Source organism: Mesoplodon bidens (genome assembly GCF_964165515.1).
Source record: "Mesoplodon bidens genome assembly, chromosome: 15".
Classification (NCBI taxonomy): Eukaryota; Metazoa; Chordata; class Mammalia; order Artiodactyla; family Ziphiidae; genus Mesoplodon; species Mesoplodon bidens.
In genome coordinates this window covers 28,085,842-28,098,749 of record NC_138171.1, presented here as the reverse complement: position 1 = coordinate 28,098,749, position 12,908 = coordinate 28,085,842, and the positions used below count along the sequence as shown (strand labels likewise).

At 53.8% G+C, this 12,908-nt stretch overlaps 1 protein-coding gene across 1 annotated transcript in view; it reads left to right on the top strand.

Annotated features, from left to right (window-relative positions):
• RSPO4 (R-spondin 4) overlaps positions 1 to 11,191 on the top strand; it is a gene marked incomplete at both ends in the record, with an annotated part of 41,590 nt that extends 30,399 nt beyond the window's left edge. Inside the window, 7 exons of the mRNA XM_081255137.1 lie at positions 2,535 to 2,723; positions 3,426 to 3,566; positions 6,190 to 6,375; positions 9,746 to 9,811; positions 10,313 to 10,502; positions 10,628 to 10,742; positions 10,955 to 11,191. Of these exons, the coding sequence (XP_081111263.1) occupies positions 2,535 to 2,723; positions 3,426 to 3,566; positions 6,190 to 6,375; positions 9,746 to 9,811; positions 10,313 to 10,502; positions 10,628 to 10,742; positions 10,955 to 11,191 (1,124 nt within the window). The remainder of the gene's footprint in view (positions 1 to 2,534; positions 2,724 to 3,425; positions 3,567 to 6,189; positions 6,376 to 9,745; positions 9,812 to 10,312; positions 10,503 to 10,627; positions 10,743 to 10,954) is intronic.
• Positions 11,192 to 12,908: the final 1,717 nt, after the last annotated feature.

Below are 12,908 nucleotides of genomic sequence, written 5' to 3'. Positions count from 1 at the left end.
GCGCATCCGGAGCCTGTGCTCCGCAACGGGAGAGGCCACAACAGTGAGAGGCCCGCGTACAGAAAAAAAAAAAAAAAAGAATATTTGCCATGTCTGGTTCTCAGGGAAAAGAGATTGTTCTCAGGGAAAGGAGATTGTGAGCAGGGAAGACACTTCCACAATGCCAATTACATCTATTTTGGTCTTGTTTAAATGCACATCCCTGGGCCTATACACTTTACAAGCCTCCCTGGGGATTCTTATGCACAGTCAAGTTTAAGAACCATCAAGTTTGGATCCTTCTAAAGCAGCATTGTACAAACTCTAGTTGTCGTCACTTATTATTCATAAAATTAGCATTCAGGTCTCTATACCCGTGACCTTGGGGAAGTGGGAGGAACAGTACTGCTCTTTCTAGTGAGTTAGAGATATGATGACAAGCCTGAGTGAGGCCATCAGAATCAAAAAGTCAGAGGTGCCATTACAACATAGAGGCACTAGAGGGCACCCTACCAACTGCCGGGACCAAGGATGCAGCAGGAGGCAGAGACAACTCTCCACAAAAACCCGGTGATGAATGATGCTAGTTGAGATCCATCACCTGTGCGCGTGTGCACACACACACACACACACACACAGCGCACCCTCCGAGGTCAGGGGAGGGTCCTTGTTGGGTTCTTTTTTCTGCAGCATGTTGAAATATCACTCTACAAATAGTGCTGTAGCTCTAATCGGAATTTCTTTGCTGTTTGGCTACCTGACCTTGGGGAAGGCTGCACCTCCTCTGGCTTCAGCGTCCCCAGTGAAGTGGCAGGGGTTGGGCTGAGTGACCCCTAAGCTCTTCCAAGAGACCGTGGTTAGTAAGAGTTTTGCTTTGTCACCATCTGCGTTGCTATTACAGTCGCTTCTGTGGGCTTCAGCCCTACTACCAGGCGTATCTGATTGGCCAGGTTTTGGTCACTGCCCACTCACTGTCGACTTGAAGAAGGGCCAGGCCTCCATGGATCCTGTCCCTGGGGACAGGCCCCAGGATTTGCCCTTCTCCAGGGCCTCCCACAACAGGGAATTCCTCTGAAAGGAAGATGGGGCACCAATAGGAAGGGGGTGGGGGTGAGGCTGGAGAGTCAAGAACGTCCCCTGCTAGGTGGCCATGGGCTCGGGTGAGCCAAAGTGTATAAGTAGTTTGTTAAACAGGCTGACCTTGATGGAGTGATAACGTACCTGAAACAGCTTCATGTTTCCCAAATCGCTGTGTCTAAGAAGCTGCCTGGTCCTCTTCTGTCCCTTAACGACACCTGGTCACTTTCTGACTCTCCCCAACTACCATCTGCCCCCGGTGGTCTGCCCTGCTGCGTCTTGCTGGGGCACCTGCCAGCCACCAGCCTTCCTGGGGAAGCAGCAGCGGCAGCACTGGAGCCTGGCTACTCCCAGGGGCCCTCGCTGCGGAGGACCCCCTTGCTTGCCATGAAGGATGTGCAGGTTCTTCTGCTGCCTCCCCCTCCCAGCTTGGCCCTTCTCTCTCCTGGTCTCTTTTCTCTGCTCAAAGAGGCGTTGGATGGGGCAGACCTGCAGGGCTGCCACACAGATTCATGTCCAACCAAGGCATGAGGTGCTGGTCACCCCTTTTTGCAGGCATCCGTCTCTGTGAGGGGTACCCTTGCATCTCCTCCCGCTTGGTTTGGGGGTTGGGAACAGAGGGAAAGCCACAGCGCTCCCCCTTCCCCAGGCTGACAGCTCCTAAGTCCTCTGAGTCCCCCTCTCTAGGTGGTCAGCTTAATCAGGTGGTGGTCAGACAGCAGAGACTCCCTATAAGCCTTGGAGGAGCTCTCTTTCCAGGGTATTTTCCACCTCTTTCTTCCCAGTTTTGGGCCCTGGTTGCCAATTCTGGAACAACAAAAAGTTCCTTTCCTCCACTTGCTATACTTGATGACTTGGGGAGCCTTTGATAATGGTGGCAGTGAGGAATGGGGTATTGTTCAGAAAGGCAGCGGGAGGGTGAGGGGCTCCTCCACAGGCATGTGCACCCCACACACAGTCAAACATACACACTATGTTAGTGAAGATCAAGATTGTCTGTGAGTGACAGAGGACTCCAAATAACGGTGGTATGAACAAAATAGATACTGATTTTTCTCTCACGTAACAGTCTGCACAGGCAGAAGAGGGCTGATGCAGCACTTCTACCTTCCTCGAGGACCCAGGATCTTTTTATCTTATTTCTCCAGTATCCTTAACACGTGGTCTCTATCTCATGATCCAAAATAGATGCTCATGCTCCAGCCATCATGTTCACATTCCACCCAACAGGAAGGATGAGGGGATGACAAAGGGTATGCCCCTGCCCTTTAAGCTCTCTAGAAGCTGCACACGCTGCTTTACCTTAAAACACACTAGATTTTGGTCACATGACCACATCTAGTTGCATGGGAAATGTAGTCATCTGGGTGGCCATGTGCTCAATTGCTATACCAATGAGACAGTCTGAGCTGCTCATGCATATGATTTGACTATCTCTCTCTTCCTTTCTCCACCCTCCACCCTGGTCTGGCTGGCAGTGGGCACTGGTCTGGGGGGCAACTGCACAGGCTGTGTCATCTGCTCAGAGGAGAATGGCTGCTCCACCTGTCAGCAGAGGCTCTTCCTGTTCATCCGCCGGGAAGGTATCCGCCAGTACGGCAAGTGTGTGCATGACTGTCCCCCCGGCTACTTCGGCGTCCGCGGCCAGGAGGTCAACAGGTGCAAAAGTATGTGGCCCCTCCCTTGTCCTGTGCTAGCACTGTGCTCCTGAGCATCTCTGGCCCACATCCTACCTCTAGCCCAACGCAGCCCCAGGGGAAGTAGTATATGCCTGAGCCCAGACTCTGAGATACTTGCTTGCTTTCAGGCTAGCTGTGAAGCCCTAAGCAAGTCAGTGCCCTCTCTGGGCTCAACACTAATGGGACAGGGGACCTTCACTTCTACCCCAGTTTGGCTTTGTGGCCTTTGGCATGCTACTCACTCTCTCTGGGCCTAGCTCAATGGGAAAAGGAGCCCTAACTCCTAACTCTAATTTTCACTGTGACCTGGACAAATCATGACCATCTCTGAGCTTTGATGGAAATGGAGTAGGGAGTCCTCACTCCCAGTCCAGATTTACTGTGTGACTTTAGGCAAGTTACTTGCCCTCTCTGAGCCTCAGCTAAAATGAGAAAGGAAATCAAAATAACCATGTTACCTTGGACATGTCACCTGCCCCCACTGGGCCTCAGTTCAATTGAGAACAAGAGTTCTTGAATGCAGCCCAGTTTGACCCTGGACAAGTGTGGGCTTCAAAGGACACACTGAATCCAGATCCCAGTGCTACAGAGCTTGGGCTACTCAGAGGCCCTCCCCAGTCCCAGGCAGTCCCAGAGGATCCCCTCCCTGGGCAGCCACCCTCACCAAGGGTGGCCCTGGCTGTATTACAGAATGTGGGGCCACATGTGAGAGCTGCTTCAGCCAGGACTTCTGCATCCAGTGCAAGAGGCCGTTTTACCTGTACAAGGGAAAGTGTCTGCCCACCTGCCCACCGGGCACCACAGCCCAGCAGAGCACACAGGAGTGCCAGGGTGAGTGGGGGCATCCCCACCCTGCCCTGTCCCCTCCCTCCCTGGAGCAGGGGCTGGTGAGGGGTGTCAGGAGACCTGGAAGAAATCATAGGAGAATGTCACGTGGTGATGGGAAGCCCAACACCATGTCAGGTACACATATGAACCCTTCAATACACTAGACCCATCATAAGCACCACTATTATGATTACTATTACTACCAACATCTACATCAATATTATTGCCAAGAGAGGCCACAGAGCACAGAAGAAGAGCGTGGATTTTGGAATAAGGCCTGGGTTCAAATGCCAGCTCTAAAATTCACCATTAGTGACCTTGAGCAAGTCAGTTAAGCTCTCTGTCCCTCAGTTTCTCCAAATGTTAAAAAAATTACAATAGAACACAGAACCTACTTCATGGGGGAGGGTTGTTGTAAGGGGTAAATTAATACAATTTAAAGTACTTAATACAGTAACTAACACAGCAAATGCTCAATACATGTCATTATTATTACACATCATATTAGCTGTCATTACTGTTCTGTTTTCCCACCACTCCTTTTCAGACTCCTGTGTGAGCCCCTCCTCTGTGATCTGTCCTTACACAAGGCTATTCTCCAGTGTTCTCACCTAAATGACATAACTCTGCCTATACATTCTCTCTGGGCACATGTTCACAGTCATTCCAAAAGCTGATGGCTCCTAACTCACTGTCCCCAGCTGCATTTCTCCATGGGCAGCAGACTCACATCCTCACCTGCTCTATGGATGCCTCCTTCCCTCCCTCCCCATCCCCAGCCTGGTGCTTCCTTTGGGTTTCCTCCATCAATAACCAGCTCCGGGCATCACTGTGGGCTCTTCTCTCTCATCCTACATCCAATCCAATCTCGTTCTTTCACTCAGGAAATATTTACTAGAGCATCTTCTACGCTCCAGGCACTTTCAGAGTTGCTGGGGACATATCAGTGAACAAAACAGACAAAGCTTCTGCCCTTATAGACGTGACATTTTAGTGGGGAGACGGAAGACACACAAAAATAAATACAGATGTTAGGTGGTAAAAAGAACTCTGGGGAAAATGAAGCAGAATAAAGCTCCCAAACCTGCCCCACCCCTCCTTCCCCCTTTTCCCCACCCCATCCCCACACATCCCTTTCTCCCCACCCTCTGCCCATTGGTGGGATCTTGGCCACAGCCTCTTGCCTACCTGCCTTTCTCTGGTCTCACTGCGTCTAGCCCAGCTGGCTCATTTCAGAAGCAAGAGTGATTATTTCAAAATGACAATCTGATCAGGCTTCTCTTCTGCTCAAGGCCCTTCAGTGGCTCCCATTGTCCTCAGGTAGAGTCCTCAGGTAGACCCCCCAGGCTATGGGCAGTCTGGACCCCATCTGCCACCTCTCCACCCCTATCATTTTTTTCCTTCCCCATTTGAGTCCGTGCTCCAACTTCCCCATGGAGGGCAGAGTCATCCTGAGGATTTTGCTAGGGTTATTCCTTTCACCTGGAGCACTTCTCCTTTCTGCCCCTCCCTGAGCCTGGCTGACCTCCCCACCCCTACTTCAAGACTCAGATCAGGAGTCTCCTCCTCCAGGAAGCCTTCCAGGTCACCCAGGCTGGGACCCTCTGGTCTCCCACAGCTGCCTGTTTTTCCCCATCACTGTCAGAGCACCCTGCCTTCCAGCCTGACCGCTCTAGACAGTGAACTCTGGGAGGCAGAGCCAAGACCAGCAGACAGACCGGCAGGGTCTGTCTTGTCCCTGCTGCACCTCGGCACCCAGCACGGCATGTGACACACAGTAGGTGCTCAGTCTTTGCTTCCCAAATGAATGCATCTGTGAAGGACCATCATTCTAAGGTCTGGAGAGCTGGTTTCTGGGCCCAACTGGATCTTAAACACTTGCAGTTCTGTCTTGTGAGCTCCTTCTCTGTTCCCTTAGCAAGCCCCTCACCTGCTCTAGACCTCAGTGTCCTAATCTGCAAAATGGGGTATTAATAGCTGCCCTATTCTCTGCTTACCTTTCAGGGACTCTTAAAAGAATCAAATGTGAAAGAATACTATATATGTTCATATATTTTGAAAATTTCTCCCTACTAAGACCTTTTATGTCCATGACTTCATTTTTCCTCACAACAGCCCGGTGTAGGTCCCACCTCGTACAGCTGATCAAAGGCACACGATCAAGTTCAAAATCCAGGTCCTGGCCCCGAGGGCCTCCCAGCTGACCTTGAACCTTCACTCCACCCCCACTGTAGCTTCCTCGTCCCTGGCACAGGGCGGCCAGGCCCCCGGGCTGTGCACAGCTGCCCCGCTTGCACTTCCTTCCATCACAACCTGATGAAGAAGTCTTCTCTCCCTTTAGCTCCTTTGTCACCTCCTCAGGGAAGCCTTCCCCTTTAAAGCCACACAACCGGTCCCTCAGGCTTCTGGCCCACAGCAGCCTGTGCTTGCTCTAGTACAGCTCTCATCCCAGGCTCTTACAAATAGCTGTTTAAACGTCCCCCTCTGCTGCTTGTAATAGCCTGTGACTCCTTTGCATGAGGAGGTGGTGTCTTCAGGGAACTGAACCGCTCAGACCCTGCCCTTGAGCTGAGGAACCCTCACTGCCGGCTGACCCCATCTGTCTGTCTGTCTCTCCGCCTCACAGAGGAGTGTGAGCTGGGCCCCTGGGGCAGCTGGAGCCCCTGCACACACAACGGGAAGACCTGCGGCTCAGCCTGGGGCCTGGAGACCCGCGTGCGGGAGGCCAGCCGGGCCGTGCGGGAGGAGGCAGCCACCTGCCAGGTGCTGTCTGAGTCAAGGCAATGTCCCATTCGGAGGCCCTGCCCAGGAGGTGAGCACCAGGCCGGGCACGGGGGGCAGCAGCAGGCAGGGCCCAGGGTGGCTCTGAGGGTGGCCTTGGGACACAGCCCCCACAAAGAGTCCCTGTAAGGCTGCCTGAAAGCCCCCCACTAGCCACACCTTTCTGTGCCTTGAGCATTGCCCCCTCTGGTGTCCTCCTACTGGGGTCAGTCCCAGACCCCTGGGGAAGATCAAGTTTGCCCTTTCCAGCGGGAGTTTGCGACCCTTTCAGACTGACACCTCCTGTCAAAGGACTTGGGACGCCCTCTTTACACTCTGAAACAAAGTCATGGATAATGTGACCCACTTGCACTGGTCATTTTTTTTTTAATTCAGTATAGTGCTTAACTATAAAAGAGAAATAAAAGAAATTTCATTATGGCAGCGCTTGGGCCCAACACACCAGAGAGTACTGACCGAAGTCAAATCACAGTGAAAGTGGTAGCCATCCGCAGTCAGGGCCTCACGCACAGCTGTGTTGCCATCAGAGACGCAGATTCCCAGATGGCGACCAGCTCTTAGTCAAGTCCGACAAAACTGTCTGACTTCTCGATTGACACCACGCTGGCAGCCCTAGAATATTCAGTAATGGGACAAGCGTTCGGAAACACTTGGCATTCACACACGAGACAGAGTTCAACTCTGAGCTCCCCACGTGAGGCTGGAGCAGCCGTTAGAGAACTGGCTGGGATGGGGCCTTCTTCCTGGGGGACTGTCCCATGCAGCACCCCCCTCATCCCCTTCCACTGAATGCCCCAGGGAACCCCTTCGTTGTAACAACCGAGATCACTGCAGAGTTCCAGAATACCCCAGGGGCTATGAAGAACCACTGATTTAAATAGAAGAGAGGCCGCAGAGTGTGTGAGTAAGATGTAAACAGTGAGTAGTAATAATGTGGCATTAGCTAATGTTAACTGTGCACCTACTATGCACAGGGCACTGTGATAATTCTCTACATTCATTAAGTCATTTAATCTGCACAATGACACTATGAGGTGGGTATTGTTATTATTCTAGTTTTACCAATGAGGAGATTAAGGCCCAGAGAGGTTGAGCCACTTGCTCAAGGGTCACACAGCTAGGGAAGGGTGGACCTGGAATTCAAACATATGTCTGTGTGCAAAGAAGAATCTACAGTCACGGTAAGGGTGAGGGCCCTGGAGCCAGGTCACATGGGGCTCACTGGGTCGGGGTGGAGTCAGGACTTAAACCCAGGGGCACCCCTGGTTTCAGAAGGGCTTGTGGTGTCTGGGTTGGGAGTGCAGGTAACAGAGATGGAGGCACCTCAGGGCCATAGTGGGCAGTTGGGGACAGAGGATGAGTTTGAGATGGGACCAGAGAAACTAAGAGACCCCAGACCTGAGGAAGCACCCACACTGATGGACAGGTCTCCGTAGCACTATGGCCACATCTCTCATGGCATCTGAGAGCTAGTGGCTGATTGGCTGTGGAGGCATTGAGAGAGGAAAGCTTTTCCCCCAGATAATAACGATAAGAATAATAACAACAATAGCAACAGCAGCAAACATCCATAACGCGCTGACCACATGCTGGGCACTGTGCTAAGTGCTTTGTAAATATGATGCCTTTGATCCTCACAACAGCCCTCCTGTGGGCTCCCTGCGGCATCTGTTCAAATGTCCCTCCTCAAAGAGCCTTCCGTGAGCTTCCCCCAACCAAGAGTCACTTTCTACCATATCACGTCACAGCTCTTAAATCTTCCTGAAATGATCATGCACATTCTTTGCTTGTTTAATGTCTGTCTTCCTCGATGGAGTGGGACCTCCAGTGAAAACAAGCTCTTTGCTTTATTTCCAGCTCCCTCTCTAGCACCTAGAACAGGGCCTGGCACATAGTAGGTGCTCAGTCAACACTTGTGGATGGCAGGTGTGGGTGGGTAGGCAGGCCTAGGGAAGGGGTGGGGACCCAAAGCCTCTCACCCCACTTCCCACCTTCACAGCTGGCAAGGGTCCCTCAGGCAGCCCCCCACCCCATCCCCCAGATGCTGTCCTCCCCTGAGGGCTGACACAGTCAGCGGGAGGTTAGAGGGGCGCCTGGCTTCAGCGCCCCCGAAGGGCCCAGGAGTGGGTGTAGGGGGCCCCAGAAGCGGGCAGCCAGGTCTCAGGGGATGACCCTGAGAAGGGAGGAGCCCTGACTCCAGAGGAGGCGGGCACACAGCTGATACTCAGGTAATAAAATTGCCCTCCCCTTGCCACTCCCAGCTCTCTAACTGCCTCACCCTGTGACCTTGGGAAGTGGTTCCCAGAGCCTCAGTTCCTTCATGTTCAAGGGGGCACACAGCTCCTGTGGGAGAAGAGTATGGGGCCAATGATGGGTGAAAATGGCCTGGATGTGGAGACACTTTTAAAACAGAAATTTGGGGCTGGCCCTGCTCCCAACCATGCCTCAGTCTTCTCACCTGTTGATAATAATAATGACAAAAAACAATGGGAAGAGCATTCCAGGCGGAGGGCAAAGCCAGTGCAAAGGTGTGGAGGTGGCATGAACCTGCCAGTGGCCAGGACGGTGTGAGCAAGGGGGCTGGGGCGGGTAGGGGGAGGCCACAGAGACAACGTGGTCTTTTCCTCCAAGTGAGTGAGGAGTCACTTGGAAGTGATGCCCAGAACTCCAGCCCAGGCTGTGCCACTGAGTTAAGCAAGGCCCCACCTGGGCCTCAGTCACCTCACCTGAGAAATGGGACTTGATAAGATGTTTGTGTTAGAAACTCACCCCAGCTCCACGGGGGATGGGGAGTGGGGCGCAATGGGGTCAGGATCCCGAGGCAGGTCTGGGGTTTGTATCCACCCCCCACGGTGGGAACTGGGTGAGGCACAGACCCCGATGAGGGCGTCAGATGGGGCAGTGGGCCTGCGCCTGCTTCCCAGCTGTTGTGAGGGTGACAGACTCAGCGGGAGCATCAGCTAAGTGCTGACGTCACTGTTGTTTTGAGGGCAGAGCTGGGCCCAAGCTGAGTGGGAAGGTTGGTGCCGGGACCCAGGTGAAAGGTGTTGAGTCTCCAGCGAAGAGCTCTGTAAACCTCGCAGTGAGTGCACGTGGGAGTGTCATGGGCGCCCCCTCGAGGCCACCCTAAGTCCCAACTGGGGTCCCGACAGTGGACCTCCAGGCCTGGCGGGGCAGATGCCCAGCATGGGTGGTGCTCAGCAGGTCAGCGCCCTCCCCGCCCCCCGCCGAGGAACTGAGAGGAGTGTCCGGTTTCGGGTAAGTGATGCCGCCGTGCCAACTCCAAAAAGGAGTGATTGTCAGGTCAGCACCCCCATGTCATTCCGAGCCTGCTGCGGGGAGTGGGGGGCACCCTCGTCTGTCAGGATGGCCTCAGCAACAGCCCCCCGCTCTCTTTGCAGAAAGTAACCCCAACCAGAAGAAGATCGGGAAAGATCGGCGCCCGCGCGAGGACCGGAAGCTGGACGGCAGAGGGGGAGGGAGGCCCCGCCCAGCGCCCGCCTAGGCACGCCCCTCGCAGCCAGACCGCCGGCAGCTCCAAGCTTTCTCTCGCGCGCTCCTCGCTTTCTTGCTGCAGCTCTTTCTCTTCCTTCTCTCTTCTCTTTCTCACCCACCTCTCCTCTCTTTTTTCTCTTTTATTTACTGCATTTCTTCCACGTCTGTTTTCCCCTTCTCCCTCCCCTCCTTTCTCTTCTTTCTCTCTTTCCTTTTATCTTTTTCTTTCCTCCTGTTTTTCTTCTGTTCTTCACTGCGTCCCCCCCGCCCCCCACACACACTAAGAGACCAGCTCCTGTGCTCTCCACCCCTCACCCCCTCGCTCTCTGTCTCCTCCTTAAAGAAAGCATCTTTTTCTAGGCCTTTCCCGGACCCTCCCTGACCCCTTTGCAGAGAAGGTGTTTCTAAGAGCAGGGCCCAGGCCACAGCCCAGGCAGGCTTAGTGAGTCCTGAGAGACCCGCTTCTGCTCCAGAGGAGACCCCAGAACCCAGAGCTGTGGGTGCCTCCAGCTCTGGCCAATCCCTGGAGGCATTTCCACAGCCCTCAGCCACCAGCTCCCCTGGGAAGCCCCCGGAAGAGTCTCAGGGCTTCCTGCTGCCCCAGCTGGCCACGGAGGAGCCACGACGGGGCCTCTGGCTGGTCAACCAGCCCCCTGCCCTCCTGTGGCGCAGAGTCACCCTCCTGGGAGCTGCCTGCTGCACTCATCAGTGCTCCCTCAGCACCCTCCCTCTCGCGGTTCCCTGGCCCCTGCGTCCTGAGCCCACGGTACACCCATGTCCTGCATCAGGTGGGGCTGTCACCCCTGGAGGAACCACCAGCCCATCCTAGAAGAGGCCATGGAGGCTGAAAAGAACGTTGAGATCATCCAGGCCACTCTGTCCCCCCGGGTCCTCCTGCCTGTTGTACCGCTGGGGAAACTGAGGCCTGAGAAGGGACTTGCCCAAGGTCACAAAGGGAACCCAGGGGCTGTGCCTTCCACCTGTTGGTTGCCCTGCTCAGCACACCCACGGCTGAGAGGGAACTTCGGGAGCCCTTGGGGAGGTGAGGAGGGAAGTTGTCGGATCAGGAGCAGGGGAAGATTCCCCCACTCACCCACGGCACCCCGACACCCCAGCCTGCAACCCCCGCACGCCAGCCGGAAGAGCAGGAGGCATCTCCTCACTGCCTGTCGTCCTGCCAAGTGCCTCGTTCTTCCTTTGCTCCCCTGACTCCCCAGGAAGCGGTGCTCCCAATTCACATTGGCATTTCCAGCAGCCGAGAGCAGGGAGAGCATGAGACCCCAGGAGCCCAGGGTGGCCTGGGAATTGGGGCTGTCAGCTGGCTGGAGGAGAGGCTAAAGGTGATGAAGTAGCACATCCCCACCCGAGACAGCGCCCACCCCCAGGCCTCCCTCCGCCTGGTGCATGGGGATCCCTTAGCACTGCCTCCAACAGATTCTGAGGAACCTGCCCCTTCCCAGGCCTCAATCCCCCTCTCACCTCCCTGAGGTCAGCAAGAGCCCCTTTCCTGGCCAGGCCACCAGCTTCTCTTCTGCAAAAGTTTGTGCCTCTGAAATGCTCTGTTGTTGTTGTTTCAATACCCCACTATTTTTTTTTTTAATAAAGGGAAAAGAAAGAAACTCGCAAATGCTTCTTGGACATCAAGCAGGTGTTACGAAATCATGATGCTGATGAGTTTGGAGTAGCCGAATCTAAATGATGTGGGGTGGTTTTCTCTGGAATGCCCGGGGCCAAGAGGGCCAGGGTGTGCTGTGCCGGGGACTGGGTGGGGGCCGTGGGGCGAGAGGAGAATTGGGCCCTCAACCCTTCCAGGCCTCCTGTAAGAAGGGGGCTCGGCCAGAGGCAGAAGAGAGCAACCCTGTGCCTTTCAGTCCCAAGATTACAGGAGAGACCCCAGGAACCTATCTGTGTGCTATATGACATAACTGAGGGGTCAGGGACACGTAGGAGGTGTGACAATTGCATGGAGCTATCTAAACTTCCTGGGCTGCTGGTGAGAGGGGCCTCAGCACTGGGAGGCACAGGTCCAAGTCCCAGCCTGTCATCGGCAATCTGCGGGGCCAAGGCCAAATCATTTCCTCTTTCTGGGCCTCGGTTCCCCCGTTTGATGGATGAAGACAAGGCATAACTGGATTAAATCCATTGCCCAGCCTGGGTGGCCCAACAGCATCCTCTGGGTGCTTCCTAAAAATTCAGATTTCAGGGCCCCGCCCAGACTTACTAACTGTGAACAAATTTCGGAACAGACAGAGCAAACGTTCATTCCAAGACAAGATCGGGGGAGAGGGCAGCTCTCAGAGGACTTCCAGTCCCAGATCACTGGGTCTAAATTTGAGGGGGCTGCACTTTTGATTCTGACCTCGAGGCTCAATAATCTGATTCTACAAAGTTTATATTCTACATGGAGTTTTCTGATAAGATTCAAATGCTAGGATGCTGAATGTTCTACATTCCACAATTCTAAGACACAAAGATAAGAATAGAAAGTTCCAGTCCTGCAATCCCCTGGCCATGTTCTTTCCCTCAGGGGGCCTGGTCCTCTGCCCCAACTGGGGGCTGTGGACAAGATTTTTTCTAAACGTTTTCAAATCAGGAGATAAAGTTTCTTCAGGGCCTAAGCCCCTCCTCTAACCTTTGGATCTCAGATGTTTCCCTGACCCCCAGCTCCTAATCCTCACCAATCCCAGCCTCTCCCACATTCTCCCGGGGATTTAGGCCCCTTACTGGGAAGGAGACCCTCCCAGGTAACCACCTCTTAGAGGCCAAACTCAGAGAGAAGCTCAGAAACTGATGGGTACAAGCAGCTCATGCAGCTCAATAACAACAACAAAAAAAAAACCCAATCCAAAAATGGGCAGAAGACCTAAATAGACATTTCTCCAAAGAAGATATACAGATTGCCAACAAACACATGAAAGAATGCTCAACATCATTAATCATTAGAGAAATGCAAATCAAAACAACAATGAGATATCATCTCACACCGGTCAGAATGGCCATCATAAAAATATCTAGGGCTTCCCTGGTGGTGCAGTGGTTGGGAGTCCGCCTGCCGGTGCAGGGGGCGCG